Below are 18227 nucleotides of genomic sequence, written 5' to 3' on the forward strand. Positions count from 1 at the left end.
AATGGACTGTTACACACGTACGGTTCTGTGGTCCTACTAGACCACACACACGTTTGTGATCAGTGACTTGACTTATTTGTGTGACTATGATCTTGTTGTTTGTTTCAAAATGATTCAACTATTCCATGTCTAAATATAAAGAGTAGAAATAATGAACAAAATGTCAGCTCACCAATGAAAATGAAATGTAGCATTTAGACAGGCTATACTGTAGCAAAAGTCATCACATGTCCACAATCATGTGTGTTCTTAAATGTGTATTCCACGTCTTCCATGTTGAGAGCAGTTTTGATTTGGGCTTCCGTGGTAAACAACTAAAATGTTGGCCATTGTTTTATCCAGACGCATGCATTTGTCCAAATGTGGCCAAGTAGATGCATTGTGGGTTTCCTGGACGTGGTCTACATCGCCAAAAGAAAAATCTAAGGAAGAGAATCCCTCTGCCATCTTCCACTAGTTTTTTTAGATATATAAATCGCTCGCTTGAAATTTCCTTCTTCTCTTCTACAACTCTCTCGTCGTCATTTGGGATGTCTGTTGTGATTTCCCTTCCTGGTTCGATGACCCGCCCTATTTTGCCTATGATTGGCCTAATCTCAACCAATCGTGACTAATCATAGTAAACAACCAACCAATCATGGATATTCTCATACGTGCAAGCACGTCTTGGAAGGAGGAAGGGAGGGGTTTAGTAGCCCATGGAAGAGGGCCGGGGGAGAACAAGGAACACAACAAATAAATAAGAGGCGTTTGGTCATTTTAAAGACAAATAAATTATATCGATATTGTGAGTGTGAATGTTGTCTGTCTATCTGTGTTGGCCCTGCGATGAGGTGGCGACTTGTCCAGGGTGTACCCCGCCTACCGCCCGAATGCAGCTGAGATAGGCTCCAGCGACCCCGAAAAGGGACAAGCAGTAAAAAATGGATGGATGGATGGATTACGATATTTTCTTAATTCATATCTTGTTTAAAAATATATCGATATATCGTACAAACTCGATATATGGCCCAGCCCTTCTTGAAATGCACAATTTATTGTATGAAATAAAACAGTGATTAAACATTTGCATGAAAATTGATATTGTGTACTTTATATCTCGGTGTGCTCTGAAAATAATTACTGAATGTGTGTTTTTCAGCTTATTGTCTTGTTGTTGCATCCAGAAGAAGTCACAGTGTGAAAGTACGACACTTAACTTTTATTGCAAATCTTGTGGTAACAAGTTCAATTCCGACACATATTATTTCTCATGCACACACATCTTTTTCTCTCACACGCATTTCTCATTCTACGTCAATAATCTTTCAGGCACGGTATATTTACTAACATTTGTGAACTCTGAACATGACCATAGAAATACCGGTAAACACCAGCATGCCGTTAACATAGTTATTTAACAGTTTTGTTTATTTACAATTACATGTTGGATCTCTCTTGTGCCATGTCCCGAACAGCTGAATATTGTTGCAAATAATAGTATCCTCTGCCGCGACTCGTTCAGAAGTTGCACAGTCCATCTTCACAAAGGTTTATAAGTAAAACATCCATTAAAAGTAACCTGATTATTGTGAATGGTTAGTTCCACTGTAGACAAAGTCGTCGATGTTGTGGTTCAGTGGTTGTATATAGTCACTCTTCACAGCAAGGAATTACCAGTGTTGGGTTAGTTACTGAAAACCAGTAACTAGTTACAATTACTAGTTACTTTATTTCAAAAGTAACTCAGTTACTAACTCCGTTACTTACACCAAAAAGTAATGCGTTACTGTGAAAAGTAACTATTTAGTTACTTCTTTTTCCCCCCCTTTTTTTAAGGCTCCCATTAATGCCCTTTTAGCCTTCATTTCAGTACTGTTATTGCACTGGAGAATAATACAATCTGTTGATCAACTTGACATGCATTTGCATCACTGAACTCAGAAAGCAATGTGGTCTACATACAACACACAAACAATGTGGTCTACATACAACACACAAAGACAAAGATATGTTTCAAAGGGCCAATTTATTTCAGGCCAGAAAAAATTGACAAAACTATTTTAAATAGCTGCAACATAATGGCACTTTAACTTTAACTCTAAGTAGATAGGATCTTTGATCCAAGACACAACTTACATTTAACCCAAGCTACGCAACGCTAGAGTATATTCCCGCCTTAAGTGCATTGCTGATTTTACACCATTGAGCACATTGAAATTTGAGTACCTATTGAAGTTTCATGTTAAAATTACGTCAGTTTTAGAGCATATGAAGTGATTGAGGAGTATAAGAATTAATTAAGGCTGTGTGGGGGGCTTGCAAAGATGGCAAATGCATATAATCATATACTTCAGATGTCTCCAAAGACATGCACCCGGGGATAGGCTGATTGCCAACACTAAATTGCCCTAGTGTATGAATGTGAGTGTGAATGTTGCCTATCTGTGTTGACCCTGCAATGAGCTGGCGACTTGTCCAGGGTGTACCCTGCCTTCCACCCAAATGCAGCTGGGATAGGCTCCAGCACCCCTGTGACCCTGAGAGGGACAAGCAATGGGTGTACGGAGGGTCTCAAACTCAAGCCCCACCGCATCATTTTAAGTGGCCTTCGAAAGCCTAAAAAATTATATGCGTTAAAGTATTTGACAAAAAAAAATACATGTACCGCATACAATTGCATATCTTTCAATTGTTATTATTATCTAATAATGTAAATATTATATTATCATACATACAAAACTTTTTTTTGTTTGGATACAAATTAATACTCATATCTGCTTTAGACATTAGACAAACTTTAATGATCCACAAGGGAAATTGTTCAACACAGTAGCTCAGTTACAATGATGGAAAGTGTAAGGATGTACAGGTATAAATAGACTAAATATAGCGATATAAAATATAACATATATACGAATATATACAGTACATATGTGTTGCATTAGGATTTTAAAGAAAGTTATCCATCATATTTTACACTGTAAAAATGACAATAGATTTTACAGTATAAAACTGGCAGCTCAGTCGCCAGAATTTTACCTTGAAAAAATGTGGTACGTTTTTCTATTTACAGCATATGCTGTAAAAACCACCGTGAATTTTACAATAAAATTTCGGCTACTGAGCTGTCAGCAAAATCTGCAGATTTATGTTTACAGTGTATAAGAAATATATACTGTACTGTAATTAAATGCATGGTCAATTGTGTAATAATATCAAGAAGCGAATCTATAGATCTATATTCATCTATTATTTAGTAACAAACGGCCCTCTGAGGGCTGCTGTAACTGCGATGTGGCCCTCATTGAAAATTATTTTGACACCCCTGATATGAGTCATAAAATAGTCCCTACTTTGCAGATATTTAACTACCATGGGGGTCTAGAACATAGCCCTCGCGATAGTTGAGGGAACACTGTTAACACTGCAATATATTCTTTGGCATACAAATTATAATAGAACCATTTCAAAACAGGTTAGCGCAGTGGTTCTCATACTTTTTTCACCGAGTACCACCTCGGAAAAAACTTGGCTCTCAAAGTACTAACATAATGACCAACATTAAAAAACAGTAACGTAGAAGGCCTATGTGTTTATCAAAAACAAGGCAGAGGTTTTATTTAACAATATACAGTATTTAATATTTTTTGCCACTGTAACATTACACACAGTTTGAACAGTAATACTGTGTTCGAATGTAGGAAAATACAACACTGTACTTTAAACAGGCATCCCAAATGTCCGCTATTTACCTGAATTTCGCTATTTTTCTAGCCAAAATGTGATATATTTTTTAAAGATTTCCTTATTAAATCGCTAACACTCCCACTCTCCTGCTTACCGTGGTTAGCTGGCTTCTTAGAGCTACACTTGCTGACCAGTTGGCTGCTTAGACACAACTGCCTACTGCAGCCTACGCTAAATGGTGTATACACGCTGTCTAAAAGTAATTTATTATTCTGTTCTAACAGGTGGACACGTCCCTCTAGCAGCGACAATCTCTGTAAGAGAAGTGTGCAATTGTTACATGAAGCCATACTCACGTTTATGCCAGCGTTGGAGTGGTTAGGTTTTTGGAGCCTAACCTAGCCTCAGCTAGCCTGCGCATGAAGCGATGAAAAACAAAGAGTGAATGCTTTGAATGATTAAAAAAAAAGTCGACTTTGGACCGCATTATGGTATAGGTCAGTGGTCACCAACATTTTCGAGCCCAAGATCCCTGGTCTCAGCCAAAAAACAAAGCAAGATCTACCCCTTTCTGAACTATTTATTTTTTGTTGTTGTTTTTAAAATACAAAGCTTTTTGTTGTTATTATTAGCTACTGTCAACAGTTTTTTTTCTTCATTGTGCTTCTTGCTGTGTACCCAATTTTGCCCAAGTTTTTTTTGTAATGTGGCTATGGCCAATGACAGATAGCTGCTCTGCTGCACTTTGGGCACCCCAGCTGTAGAAGCTAACTGTTTATGTCCACTATAGTCTTAGTACTGAAGTATATTTGTTCATCCAATGGTCACATATGGGACGCAAGTCACATGGTTGTCTTACATCAGCGGCGGAAGTAGTAAAATCCGTTGTTCACCTGGCGGGTTTCTCCTGTGTAATAAAGAGGGGATAGATGGGAAAATCCTTCTTTAGCGGTCGCCTTGTTTTAGTATATCACTGCCTTTGCACATGTCAATGTTTAGTTTTGTATATATAAACACAAAATCTGTACTTTGGAGCAATGTTCATGGACTCTAGTATTTGACTTGTTAGCTTCCCGTCACAGGCGAGCGATGATGGCCGTGGTTGAGGGAAGAGTGGTTGAATGCTAGAAAATGTCCGATTTGTTGCAACATTCAGCCTTAATGCATTGTTGCAGCACAATGATTTTTGTGCCCGATATTTATTTTTTGTAATATTTTTGTGATCGACCGGTAGGGTCCCAAAGATCAACTGGTTGATCGCGACCAACGGGTTGGCGACCCCTGGTATAGGTTAACTAGTGAGGCGGTAATGAGGATGAAAGTAGTCAGTAGATAGAGAAAAGCAGGAGATATCCTTGTAGAGTATTGTAGCGATGGGAATATTGTGTAGTGAACTATATTTACCCAGTGTAGGCTGCAGAGGGCAGCGGCGGTCTTGCCGCAGTGTTAGACCTAGTCTGGGTGTGAAGAAGAAACTAGAAAGTGTTCGGTATTATAGTTAATACTGAAGAGTAGTTTTAAACTAAACAGCCCGCGGCTTGCTCATTTCCCATTTACAGCTGGTTACTCTCTGCTGTAACGCTGTTCCAGCTAGACTTCCTTTGAAAGTACTTCACTACTTAACAATCAAGCTAGCTTAGCAGTTAGCATGGTTTCTTTTCGCCTCGCTTGCTCGGTGTGTCACATGCATTCTCAGTCCTCCAGTGATAATATTTATAACACAGTTGTACCTCAGGATACGAGTTTAATTGATCAAATTGTCAAAGCGAGTTTAATTGGTTCTGTGACACACCTTGTACCTTAAAAAACTGGTACTGCAAGACGAATTGAAATCCATTTAATCTGCGTTTGGCCCCCCAAAACACCTTTTAGCATGTAATACACCTTTTAAAAAGAAGACCAGCCTGTATATACAATAGCATGTACCACAAACATACGGCAGTTTTATGAATGTACTACTACTATTTAGCATTTCGCTTGGGGGCTGGACTTCTGCGAAATCTTCTTTGAGCTGCTTTTCTGTCAAACACACCATCAGCAGCTTCTCCATATTTTCATGTGTGCCGTTTAGATATTATTTTGACATCTGGCTGGCGTTATATTGTACATTGTGCTTCAGTATGGTGCAGACTACCAGTGCTACGCTACAACTGCTTCACAAAGTCAGCTGCTTATTTTTGATCATTTCTTTTTGTTTCAAAGAATATCCTCCACCTCTTCTCAGCACTGTCCTTCACACTCACTTTGTTCCCATGGTTGGAAAAAACAAGTTATGTCGATCTCTCGCTATAAGCTAATTCTAGCGAGTGAGATGTTTTGGTCGTTTTTTACAGGGTTCACTGTAGCAATCGCTATGCCAACTCGTGGTGAAGGCTCGTAACTCTACATTTTGTTCGCAACCTAAAACATAGCACTTAGCCGAGAGACAGCTCGTATCCCATGGTACCACTGTACTTGTAAGAAATGTGCCGCCATAGAGGCGGGGATTAGTAACTTGGAAAGAGCAGGTGTTGTCAATCTATTTTCAGTGACCGTGCAAAGTAACAATGCCATCTACTGGATGTTTTTTTAACTACACCTCATTCCTCTCAGTTGATCATTATACTGTAATGTAAATGTACAGTAATCTGTTTATTTATATCTGCACCTTATTGCTCTTTTATCCTGCACTACAACGAGCTAATGCAATGACATTTCGTTCTTATCTGTACTGTGAAGTTCAAACTTGAATGACAATAAAAAGGAAGTCTAAGTCTAAATGTGAGCACGGGCATGTACAAATAAATGAATGTATGGGAAACCCTGAAAATTGATCCTTGGTTCCCCGTTTTTTGTTTTGAAGTTGCTTTGAAATGAATAATGAATTCCGAGCATCAATGGCAACCATGAGTGCACAATTATTCAAGCAGTGTTTAAAATGAGTTGTTGTTTTTAAGTGAAGCCTATGTGTGTCTGATGCAGGTGGAGGTGTTCAACCTGTTGTTTGTGCGACGCGAACTCCTGTCCAAGAAGCAGCATGTGGTTCACTGCCAGGACTGTGCCCGGAAAGGCAGTGCCACGCTGGATGACTTTGTGGTGTTGGAGCAGCACAGGATGGACGACCTCATGCAGGTCTATGACCAGTTCACATTAGTAAGTCTGCACATTGATCTCAAGATGGAATCCAGGCACTCATAATGTTGAAACAGGCCTGTGCTTTCATTCAGACATTAAAAAACAATGGCTGCCGTTAAAGGCAGATTTTTCCATAAGAAACAACGTAAACATGAATAATGGGTTCCATTCCAGCCTTGACAAAAGTTCATATTATAGTGAAGGTTTGTACACTTTGAATGCAATATAAAGTGCTACACCGGGGTGTCCAAACGTTTTGCCTCCCAGGGCCAAAGTGAAAATTTGCCATTGGTCCGCAAGCCAAACAGATTTTCATCATACACCACCACAAGTGAGGAATTTAGCCTCATACGAGTAATAATTAATTATAATGTATTAGACATTGTCACAATTGTGTGCCTGGTTCAGTTAACATACAAACCCCGTTTCCATATGAGTTGGGAAATTGTGTTAGATGTAAATATAAACGGAATACAATGATTTGCAAATCATTTTCAACCCATATTCAGTTGAATATGCTACAAAGACAACATATTTGATGTTCAAACTTTTTGCAAATAATCATTAACTTTAGAATTTGATACCAGCAACAAGTGACAAAGAAGTTGGGAAAGGTGGCAATAAATACTGATAAAGTTGAGGAATGCTCATCAAACACTTATTTGGAACATCCCACAGGTGAACAGACAAATTGGGAACAGGTGGGTGCCATGATTGGGTATAAAAGTAGATTCCATGAAATGCTCAGTCATTCACAAACAAGGATGGGGCGAGGGTCACCACTTTGTTAACAAATGCGTGAGCAAATTCTTGAACAGTTTAAGAAAAACCTTTCTCAACCAGCTATTGCAAGGAATTTAAGGATTTCACCATCTACGGTCCGTAATATCATCAAAGGGTTCAGAGAATCTGGAGAAATCACTGCACGTAAGCAGCTAAGCCCGTGACCTTCGATCCCTCAGGCTGTACTGCATCAACAAGGGACATCAGTGTGTAAAGGATATCACCACATGGGCTCAGGAACACTTCAGAAACCCACTGTCAGTAACTACAGTTGGTCGCTACATCTGTACAAGTTAAAACTCTCCTATGCAAGGCGAAAACCGTCAACAACACCCAGAAACGCCGTCTGCTTCGCTGGGCCTGAGCTCATCTAAGATGGACTGATACAAAGTGGAAAAGTTTTCTGTGGTCTGACGAGTCCACATTTCAAATTGTTTTTGGAAACTGTGGACGTCGTGTCCTCCGGACCAAAGAGGAAAAGAACCATCCGAAATGTTATAGGCGCAAAGTTGAAAAGCCAGCATCTGTGATGGTATGGGGGTGTACTAGTGCCCAAGACATGGGTAACTTACACATCTGTGAAGGCGCCATTAATGCTGAAAGGTACATACAGGTTTTGGAGCAACATATGTTGCCATCCAAGCAACGTTACCATGGACGCCCCTGCTTATTTCAGCAAGATAATGCCAAGCCACGTGTTACATCAACGTGGCTTCATAGTAAAAGAGTGCGGGTACTAGACTGGCCTGCCTGTACTCCAGACCTGTCTCCCATTGAAAATGTGTGGCGCATTATGAAGCCTAAAATACCACAACGGAGACCCCCGGACTGTTGAACAACTTAAGCTGTACATCAAGCAAGAATGGGAAAGAATTCCACCTGAGAAGCTTTAAAAATGTGTCTCCTCAGTTCCCAAACATTTACTGAGTGTTGTTAAAAGGAAAGGCCATGTAACACAGTGGTGAACATGCCCTTTCTCAACTACTTTGGCACGTGTTGCAGCCATGAAATTCTAAGTTAATTATTATTTGCAAAAAAAATAATAAAGTTTATGAGTTTGAACATCAAATATATTGTCTTTGTAGTGCATTCAACTGAATATGGATTGAAAATGATTTGCAAATAATTGTTTTCTGTTTATATTTACATCTAACACAATTTCCCAACTCATGGAAAAGGGGTTTGTACAACTCTGCATCTTTTATGTACATTTTTAACCTCAAAACATTCAAAAAAGGTCATTTTCTGCAGATTTCCACCATTTGTAGGTGTTATTCCGTGACGAGTTTGCCCTAGATATTTACTCATATTACTTTGAAACTTTACCCAGACAAATTAGATATATGGATGCTAAATTTTGAAGCGTTTAGGTTTTCACTATATGACGTGGGCGAAGCATTGCGACCAACTTTACTTCTCCATCGAGCGTCAAAAAGTCACAACTTTACCGTAGAGCAGCGGTCTCCAATTCAGACGCAATTCATTAGCATGTACAAAAAAATTGTTAGATATTACGGTAAAAGAAAACCTGTCCGCTCAATCACCAGAATTTTACTGTAAAATTTACTGTTTTTTTACACCAAAATTCTGTAAATTGAAAAATCGTACCACTGTTTTGTGGTAAATTCTGGTGACTGAGCTGCCCTTTTTTTTACTGTAAAATCTATGGCCATTTTCTTTTGCGGTGCATTACTCTACATTTAAAAAGGGTATTACTGTTTTTTTGCTGCAACATTCTGGTAACTGAGCAGTTACTTTTCTTACCGTAAAATCTACGTTGTCAGTTTTTGTAGTGTGTTACGGTAAATGGAAAAATGGTGCCACTGATGATTTTACTGTAAATTTCTGGGTACTGAGCTGCCAGGATTTTACAATAAAATCTACTGACCTTTTTTATAGCGTAGCCTTGCAGACATGCCATCAATGATTGTGCAGCTTGAAAGAGGTCAGTATAAATACGTATCAAATTTAGCAGGCCAATCCAAATGACACGACAGGCCAAATTTGGCCCACTTTGGGCATCCCTGTGCTATACAGTACTGCATATCAAACAAACAAACAACAAGGCGGTGATGGGTCCACTTATTCTTTATTAACAAGCAAAACAACAACTTGCTGTTCTGTGTATGCGCTGCTCGGCCAACACATACACACAAACGGAAGTCCCTTTTGGTGCCCTCACAAACGATCAGAAATCCCCAAAAAATCTTAACTTCAACAACCACATTACTACAATAATAAATATTTTAAAAAAGTAAAATCCACTTACATTAACATCGGCAGAGGAGCTGAAGAGAAAGCAGTAGACAGAGCGAGAAAGGGGGGGAAGGCGTGTATTTTCCTTCGCTGTGAAATAATTTTACATGGCATCTTTTTCCAGAAAAATCTGGTCTCATCACAATTAAAATTTGCTGTGATACAAAGCCTGCTTCGTCAATTCTTCCATTCATGTGATCCCCATTAATGTACTCGTCACAAATAGTATATATATATATATATATTTTTTAACTCCACAGCGATTCCCTCTTCCTTTCCACGCTGGTTTGTTGAGTTTTTGGGACTCATATTGAGTTGGTAAAATTAGAAAAAACTTGTCAAAAGGCAAAAAAACACAGAAAAAAAGGCACACATGCTGAATCACTGAGTAGTATACTGCAATGCGCAGCAGGTGAAGGGCTACTCCTACCCAAAAATGCTGCGGCCTAGTTTTTGTCTGCAAGTGGAGCACAAAATGAATATATGAATGAAGCGTTGGTACACAAAGACATGGTTCTTACGCGGAGGCATATTTGGCTCGACCTAAAAGTTTGTAAATTGAGAAGTTCACAAATAGAGGGGTTTGTAAATTGAGGTTCCACTGGACTAGATAATATCCTAGAAAATATAGAATTCATACTAAAAATATTAGGGATGCACCTTTTTTCAAGCCGATACCGATAACTTGTTTATACCTATTATTTTTACGCGGAGTGATGAGCTCAAACACTGTTCAAACATAGAGCATTTTAAGAAATTGTACAAATCTAATATGTTGGTTCGGTATAGTGAGGTCTAGGTTTATTTTTGATATGAGTATGAATGACTTATATGACTTACTTATGATGATATATTGAGAATTGTAAGCACATAGTTCTGGGCAAATTGAGTTATGTGGATCCAGATGAGCTTGATAAAATGTGGTTCAGAGGAAACTGGATATTAGTTAAAGTAACTGTGTAAAAAAGGGGGGGATTCAAAAAGTTTATACTTCTACCCTTTTGAGATATGTTTAATTTTATTTAATTCAAATTTCTTAATTCAATTTTCTTTTCTTTTTTGTGAAATAATAATATTGCCATTGAGCACAGGACTGTTCAATGGAGATATGTATGTATATTATTTACTACATGTATGATGTGGAGCTGACTGACATACTCTATAAACAAAACAATAAATACAAATGTTTTTACATTTAGATTTAATTATATTTAGTGCACAGGTAATAAATACTCCAACAAAGGTGGATTTGACTAACTGTAGATTTGTCCTGACAAAAGGCAGTATGTTCAAAGATGGTAAAGGGCGAGTCGTCCTGCGCCATCATTTCCTTAACAACACAGATCGTTTTTTCCTGGCAGACGGTTTGCATTTATCTTCATGTTCTTTCAAGACACCGTTGTAGCGATGCTGGCATTACAGGGCGCTAAAAAGGTTTGATGTGTCGGTGCATGATCTCCCTCCTCGGAATGTTTGCAGAACATTTAGCGCAAATAACACGCCAAAATTCTTCCTTTATAACAGTGACGAGGGCCCCCGTAGGACTGCAGGTAGCAGAAAATTAGTTCTTCATTTGTTTTCCCTAACCCGCCTACAACACAGCACGAGTATTCTCGCCTCATTGAATTTTTTTTTAATGTTATCAAATGTATCGGTGCAATCTACTAATTCCTCATATGGGTTCAGTATTTGTCGTGCACACAACTTCTGTATCTTGTTGGTTTAGTTTTGCTATCTTAAGCCAGTCTAATCCTTTCGCATCACCCCTCCACAGGTCCCTCCTCTTCACTCATCTTCATCTTGACATTAGGAGACCCATTTCTTCTGCAGTGGAATTGCGAAGCCAATTTAAAAAAACCATAAAAAACTGAAAACGCATCCATGTACACGGACCCCTTTCTGATATTCAGGAAAGCCAAGGCCGTCTCTCCACCACCTTCGCCACCGCCCCCTCCCCCGCATGGCAGGTCTCCATAGCGACGGCTGGAGGCTGAGGCGGCTGCGTCTGTCTATGCAACCTGTTTGGCGCACAGGCCCCCACCGGACGGGGGTAGCACCGAGCTCGCTCATAGGACTGTTCCTCCCTCTCTAGTGACAATGGTTCAGCCCATTTCAATGGAGGACTTAATCAAAAATGTGTGGGAGCAGGAGGACGAGGGAGAAGATTCTCTTTTAATGTGTGATAAAATGTTTTGTAGATATTAACTGTTCAAAACTGGCTACACCACCTGTAAAAGACTACTGACTTGACCACCTTCCTGCCCCTTTTCTCGCCTTCTCCCCTGCTTACTGGCATTGATTTTTTTTCTTAACTCATTGTCACAATTGTTTTAATTTTTTTGGGTATGTCCTCCTAAGGAGCACTAGCCTACCTTGCTTTCTGTCTACTCTAGAAACGTCATTTTGACGCTCGACAAAATCTCCACAAAAAAGTGTAATGTGAAGAGTAAAGGTGATTTTGTTTTTATTCTTCACAGCTTTTATGTTTTTCTCTGTCCTGTTTCTCCCCAAAAACGATTTTATTTCTTAGGTTTAAAAAAGAGAAAGGAAAAAAAAAAAATCTAGTAAAAATGTACTAGCCAAGTCACAAAGAAAATGGGTTGCACATAGACTTATGAAATAAAGTTTAATTTGTGATTATGTTTCATTGTGTTTCTAATCTTGATGTAAATTTACACTATTTATAAATACATATTTATTGCTTGAAAATGTTTGTTGATGGAATGCTGTTATTTTTTCCAGAGTACCTGCCATTAAATTTGAAGGGGTTTTGTCATTTTAACATGACCCCTCTTACATTTTCTATATATAAATAAAATTGCTTAGCAAGCATTGTACAGAAACGGACATTTAAAATTGTTTTATTGTTTGAAGAATGTTTTATGAGTCAATAAACACAAAGTTGTCAAATTACCTGCAATAGTCTCTGCTTCCTGCAACATCCATCCATGTATATTATACAGTAGTGCCTTTACTTGAAAATATAAGACAACTCTCTAAAATTGATTGAAAGGTCAGTGTATGTGTTAGTCATTTTATTTTTATTTCATGAATTGGATTGAAAATTTTGATAGTTTTAATTTTATTTTGAAATTTTTAAAATGAAATGAAAGGGTTGCTATTTTTCTATTTGAAATAGCAATAACTAAATATAAAACCGGTTTGATTTTTATGTCATATTTAAAAAAAAAACGTTTAAATCGCCGGTCAGCAGAAACTGACCAAAAACAACCTTCTCAAAACAAATGTATTTTTATTTTTTCGCAACTGGAAGTTGATATTTAAAGACAAGACCACGGTTTGGTAAGTTGGAATAACTGCGTAGTGTTCTATACTGCATTTATATATCAAAACATATTAAGGTATTGCTGAATATATAACACAACTGAACTGCTTTTTTCCAACAATCCGCTCCGCGGTCTTGTCTTATTTTTGCAACTTCCGGTCCCGGTGTGCGGTTATATCATATTAAAAACAAAATTAAAACCAAATGTTTTTATAGATCGAAGTATTGCTAATTGACATTAAAAAGAAGAACACTTTGTTTCACAATTTTATTTTTTTACATTACAAAATTCAATTCAAATAAACCCGTCGACGTTTCAATTTACAATTCCCATTCGTGAAAAGAAAATGCATAAAATGTAATTCTTTCCTGTGTTTTTCCATTTAAAATCACAACAAAAAATAAGAAATTATAATTTTATTTTCAATATGTTTGCGAATCCATACTCGGAAGTAGTTTGGGTTTGCAGGTAAACAAACATAAGAAGATCAAAGACGATCCGGGGAACTAGAAAATACGTACAATGGCAAGTTTGGGGACTTTTGCGGACATAATTACACCTTTGCTGACACAATTACAGGTTGTAAAAGTGGTCCAACTCACGCTGCAATACCGACCATAACTGTATTTGTCAAACCAATCTGTGTACAAACTACTTCCGGGTGAACGCAGCTATTAGTCAGATTATTTTAGGCTGACCATATTATGAAATCCCAAAAAGAGGACATATATATGCGTGCCAAGGCCGGGACTAGGTGAAAATTTGCCATTGATACTCGAACTTGCTTTATAAATAATATATTTATTTAAATAAATATCTGTTGACAGCAGTGTTGGCGCTAGGAATTTTCAAAATGGGGTCCCACTTTTTTGTAAACGTTTCGAAAAATGTTTATAAACGTATGCATTATCCTGTTATAGCTCACATTCTGTATTATGTTTTGGAAAAAGGTTGTCATAAACGTTACTTAATTCATTAAAAAATAAAAATAAAAAAAGGAAACAAATTTGTTTACATATGTAAATGTATTCAGTTATACACATTCATTCACTTTCTTCTTTCCTTCATGGATCTAAACTTTACCGCTGCTGGTAGTTTTTTCCATGTTTTTATTTAATAAGTTGTAGGTGTATTTATTTCAGTATAAAAGTGTAAAAAGTGTTTTGCTTGGGTCATGAAATGATGATAATGGTGTGCCAGGGCATACATACATTTTATATAATTGGACCCCGACTTAAACAAGTTGAAAAACTTATTCGGGTGTTACCATTTAGTGGTCAATTGTACGGAATACGTACTTCACTGTGCAACCTACTAATAAAAGTCTCAATCAATCAATCAATCAATCAATCATATTTAATGCTTAAATCTCTGGAGTCTACATCAACTCCAGATCTAGCCCTCATTTCAAAATGTTTTAGTTTTTTTTATGTTGTTTTTTTATTTGTTTGTTTTCCGCCGTTTTTTGTCAAACAAAACTATGTTTTTAATGGCAAACACAAAATATGCAAAATCTTCCACCAAAAATATTTCTCAAAGTGGAATAATTGATGTGAAGTAATCGGAACCTTGGATAAGTCAATAATTCATAATAACATTGATTTTGATTCAATATTATGTGTTGAGCAATGACAGTTTGAAAGAAAAAAAAACAGCTTGGTTTTATTAGTCAACATTGCAACTTTTTTTAAATTACATTTCACCTTTAAGCTTTTTTATTTCACTTTTGTTATGGTTTTGTTTATTTTAATAGTATTTTTAGAATGTGCCGTGGGCCTTTAAAACATTAGCTGTGGGCCGCAAATGGCCTCCGGGGCACACTTTTGACACCCCTGCTATAGATAATAAAAAATTAAATCTGATAAATCTATGGATAAAAAGCAGAGCCTGGCGACGCATGCGCGTTTATCATAACTCTCTCGCTCTCTCTGTCTCTGCCCCTCCCTCACGAATGCTGCTGCGTGCGCACACCTTCACAATTTGTTTTGTTTTAAACCCTTCTTAACCCTGAATGTACATTGAAAATACACGCAACCCTAACTCAAAATGACATTTTGAGTTAGGCTTGCGTGACAAAGGACATTTGAGGCATTTAAGAAACTCCGCCCGCAAAAGAGGACATGTCCGGGGAAAAGAGGACGTATGGTCAGTCTAGATCAGGGGTCACCAACGCGGTGCCCGCGGGCACCAGGTAGCCCATAAGGACCAGATGAGTAGCCTGCTGGCCTGTTCTAAAAATAGGTCAAATAGCAGCACTTCCCAGTGAGCTGCCTCTATTTTTTAAATTGTATTTATTTACTAGCAAGCTGGTCTCGCTTTGCCCGACATTTTTAATTCTAAGAGAGACAACACTCAAATAGAATTTCAAAATCCAAGAAAATATTTTAAAGACTTGGTCTTCTTTTGTTTAAATAAGTTCATTAATTTTTTTACTTTGCTTCTTATAACTTTCAGAAAGACAATTTTAGAGAAAAAATACAACCTTAAAAATGATTTTAGGATTTTTAAACACATATACCTTTTTACCTGTTATATTCCTTCCTCTTCTTTCCTGACAATTTAAATCAATGTTCAAGTAATTTTTATTTTTTTTTATTGTAAAGAGTAATAAATAAATTTTAATTTAATTTTTCATTTTAGCTTCTGTTTTTTCGACAAAGAATATTTGTGAAATATTTCTTCAAACTTATTATGATTAAAATTCAAAAAAATTATTCTGGCAAATCCAGAAAATCTGTAGAATCAAATTTAAATCTTATTTCAAAGTCTTTTGAATTTCTTTTAAAATGTTGGTTCTGGAAAATCTAGAAGAAATAATGATTTGTCTTTGTTAGAAATATAGCTTGGTCCAATTTGTTATATATTCTAACAAAGTGTAGATTGGATTTTAACCAATTTAAAACATGTCATCAAAATTCTAAAATGAATCTTAATCAGGAAAAATTACTAATGATGTTCCATAAAAAAAATGTTTTAATTTTTTCAAAAAGATTCGAATTAGCTAGTTTTTCTCTTCTTTTTTTCGGTTGAATTTTGAATTTTAAAGTGTCGAAATTGAAGATAAACTATGTTCCAAAATGTAATTGTCATTTTTTTCGTGTTTTCTCCTCTTTTAAACCGTTCAATTAAGTGTAAATATCATTAATTATTAATAATAACATAGAGTTAAAGGTAAATTGAGCAAATTGGCTATTTCTGGCAATTTGTTTAAGTGTGTATCAAACTGGTAGCCCTTCGCATTAATCAGTACCCAAGAAGTAGCTCTTGGTTTCAAAAAGGTTGGTGACCCCTGGTCTAGATTATATATATTATTATTATGTATAGTCAGATTGGCAAACATTGAGTGGGTAACGTTTGTTATCTGTTCAGTCCATTTTAATTGTACTAGCTATTTTGAACTATGGAGAAATTCGTTGTTAATCTTTGTTTAAAAATGTAAAGTTACATTGTTTCACTTGTGTTGGTTTCAAATGGAAAAACACACCCTATACACGGATTCAAAACCTACGCTGACCTTAAAACAACACCAAAATAACAACACAAATGTCTTCTGTGCTTTCTTGGAGTGCATCCTGAAACCCAGCAGACAATGTAGCTGTAGACTGACACAAACACGGTCCTACACTGTATGCCAGGTCCACGCTGGACTCATTGTTTACATGCACTGAATGAGGACAAGCTTTTTGAGCAGATCCTGAGGAACATGGTGGGCCGGCGGAGACCCAGTAGCCAGATGTAGCTGCTGCCAGCCCTACAGGATCTACACTGACTACTGAGCAAGCGCCGGGCCTCCAGTGATAGAACCCCGCCACTACTCCGCAGTCCAGGGGGGAGAATCATGGCCTGCTGGAGCGCCGTTCCATCGAAGAACCGCATGGACGCAAACTTGTGTGAGTAAACCCTCCTGTTGTGGTCGCTTCAAACGGTGCACAGGTGAACTTCTGCTTGATGCTTGGCAGGAATCCTAGAAAACACAAAAATACTTTTAGAGATGGTGGACACATTCTGGCTGAAATGGTGTCAAGAAGACAAAGGGGGTAGGTAGCCCTTTAAATGCTCTCCTCCTATATGTTCCACCTATATCCTTTTGTAGGATCTGGCAGCGGTCCAGCAGAGAGGTATGTGAACTCTGCTTGGCCCAGACGCCCCCCAGCCCCCCGTCAAATCCTGACCAGCTAACAATGTCTCCTTGTGTCCCCCGTGAGGGACAGCAAACCAGCAGAGATCCCTGACCTCCTTACCCCTTTACATCCTTCCTTCCTTCCTGCCATCTCAGCGCCGCCTGCTCCGTTGTTTCCGCCGAGGTGAGACGCGTACAGGTGCTCATTCTAATCCTGCAGTTTGCACAACTATGTAGGGACAAACACACACTGACAAAAATATCTGACCCCTTCACTCTTCCATTCATACTCTCCCAGCCGCGTTGCAAATATCTGTCCCCCCCGATTGGCTGTACCTCTCAGCCAATGGGAGCACGTCCTGCCGCCCATTCATAAAACGCTGCGTCATGTTGTGGCAACACATCTCCTTCTAAGAACATCCTTCACGGTCTACAGTACATTCATGCAAATGAGCACCAAATCATGAACTTGCATTGTTATTGGTGAATTGTGTTTTAGCGGTAATTATTTTAATTGCAATTTCCAATTTTAAGACCGTTCCGTGAGAATAAAATGTATTAATAAAGAGAACTGGTCTCCCAATACAACTTTTTCCACTTTTGATATGATGCCAATATTGGAGCCTTCAGCATTCTTCCAATATCAGCACATATCATACATACTTTCCTTTTGTAGGGTGGAATGTTAGAAAAAAGCTTTATCAAGTGAAATTAGTCAAACAGAGAACAATGGTAATTATTAACCATCGAGAATGGACTTATGCTGTCTTTAAGTCCAAGCGGAGTGGTAATGGTTTTTCCCGGTGTCACCTAGCTCACGAGCCTTTAAGTTGAATCATCATCAATCTTTATTGCAGACCTTAAGATCCATTTAAACATAAAAACAAAATATAATACATTAAAAACAAAACAATAAAACATACATTAAAAACAAAACAAAACAATAAAACATAAAAACATAAAACCCAAATGTCAGTTTCTGACATACAAACATGTGT

General features: G+C 37.7%; 1 protein-coding gene and 1 long non-coding RNA gene across 3 annotated transcripts in view; both read left to right on the plus strand.

Moving 5' to 3' along the window:
* LOC133658104 (histone demethylase UTY-like) overlaps positions 1 to 12729 on the plus strand; it is a 76229-nt gene extending 63500 nt beyond the window's left edge. For both annotated transcript variants that reach the window (XM_062059732.1, XM_062059739.1), the window contains 2 exons: positions 6631 to 6801; positions 11597 to 12729. In XM_062059732.1, the coding sequence (XP_061915716.1) occupies positions 6631 to 6801; positions 11597 to 11626 (201 nt within the window). In that variant the 3' untranslated portion in view covers positions 11627 to 12729. The remainder of the gene's footprint in view (positions 1 to 6630; positions 6802 to 11596) is intronic.
* Positions 12730 to 16734: 4005 nt separating this feature from the next.
* LOC133643218 (uncharacterized) lies at positions 16735 to 17265 on the plus strand. Its single transcript, XR_009824655.1, has 3 exons — positions 16735 to 16999; positions 17069 to 17146; positions 17203 to 17265. It is a non-coding gene; the product is annotated as an uncharacterized LOC133643218 (long non-coding RNA).
* Positions 17266 to 18227: the final 962 nt, after the last annotated feature.

This window comes from Entelurus aequoreus, linkage group LG01 (assembly GCF_033978785.1).
Source record: "Entelurus aequoreus isolate RoL-2023_Sb linkage group LG01, RoL_Eaeq_v1.1, whole genome shotgun sequence".
Taxonomy (NCBI): Eukaryota; Metazoa; Chordata; class Actinopteri; order Syngnathiformes; family Syngnathidae; genus Entelurus; species Entelurus aequoreus.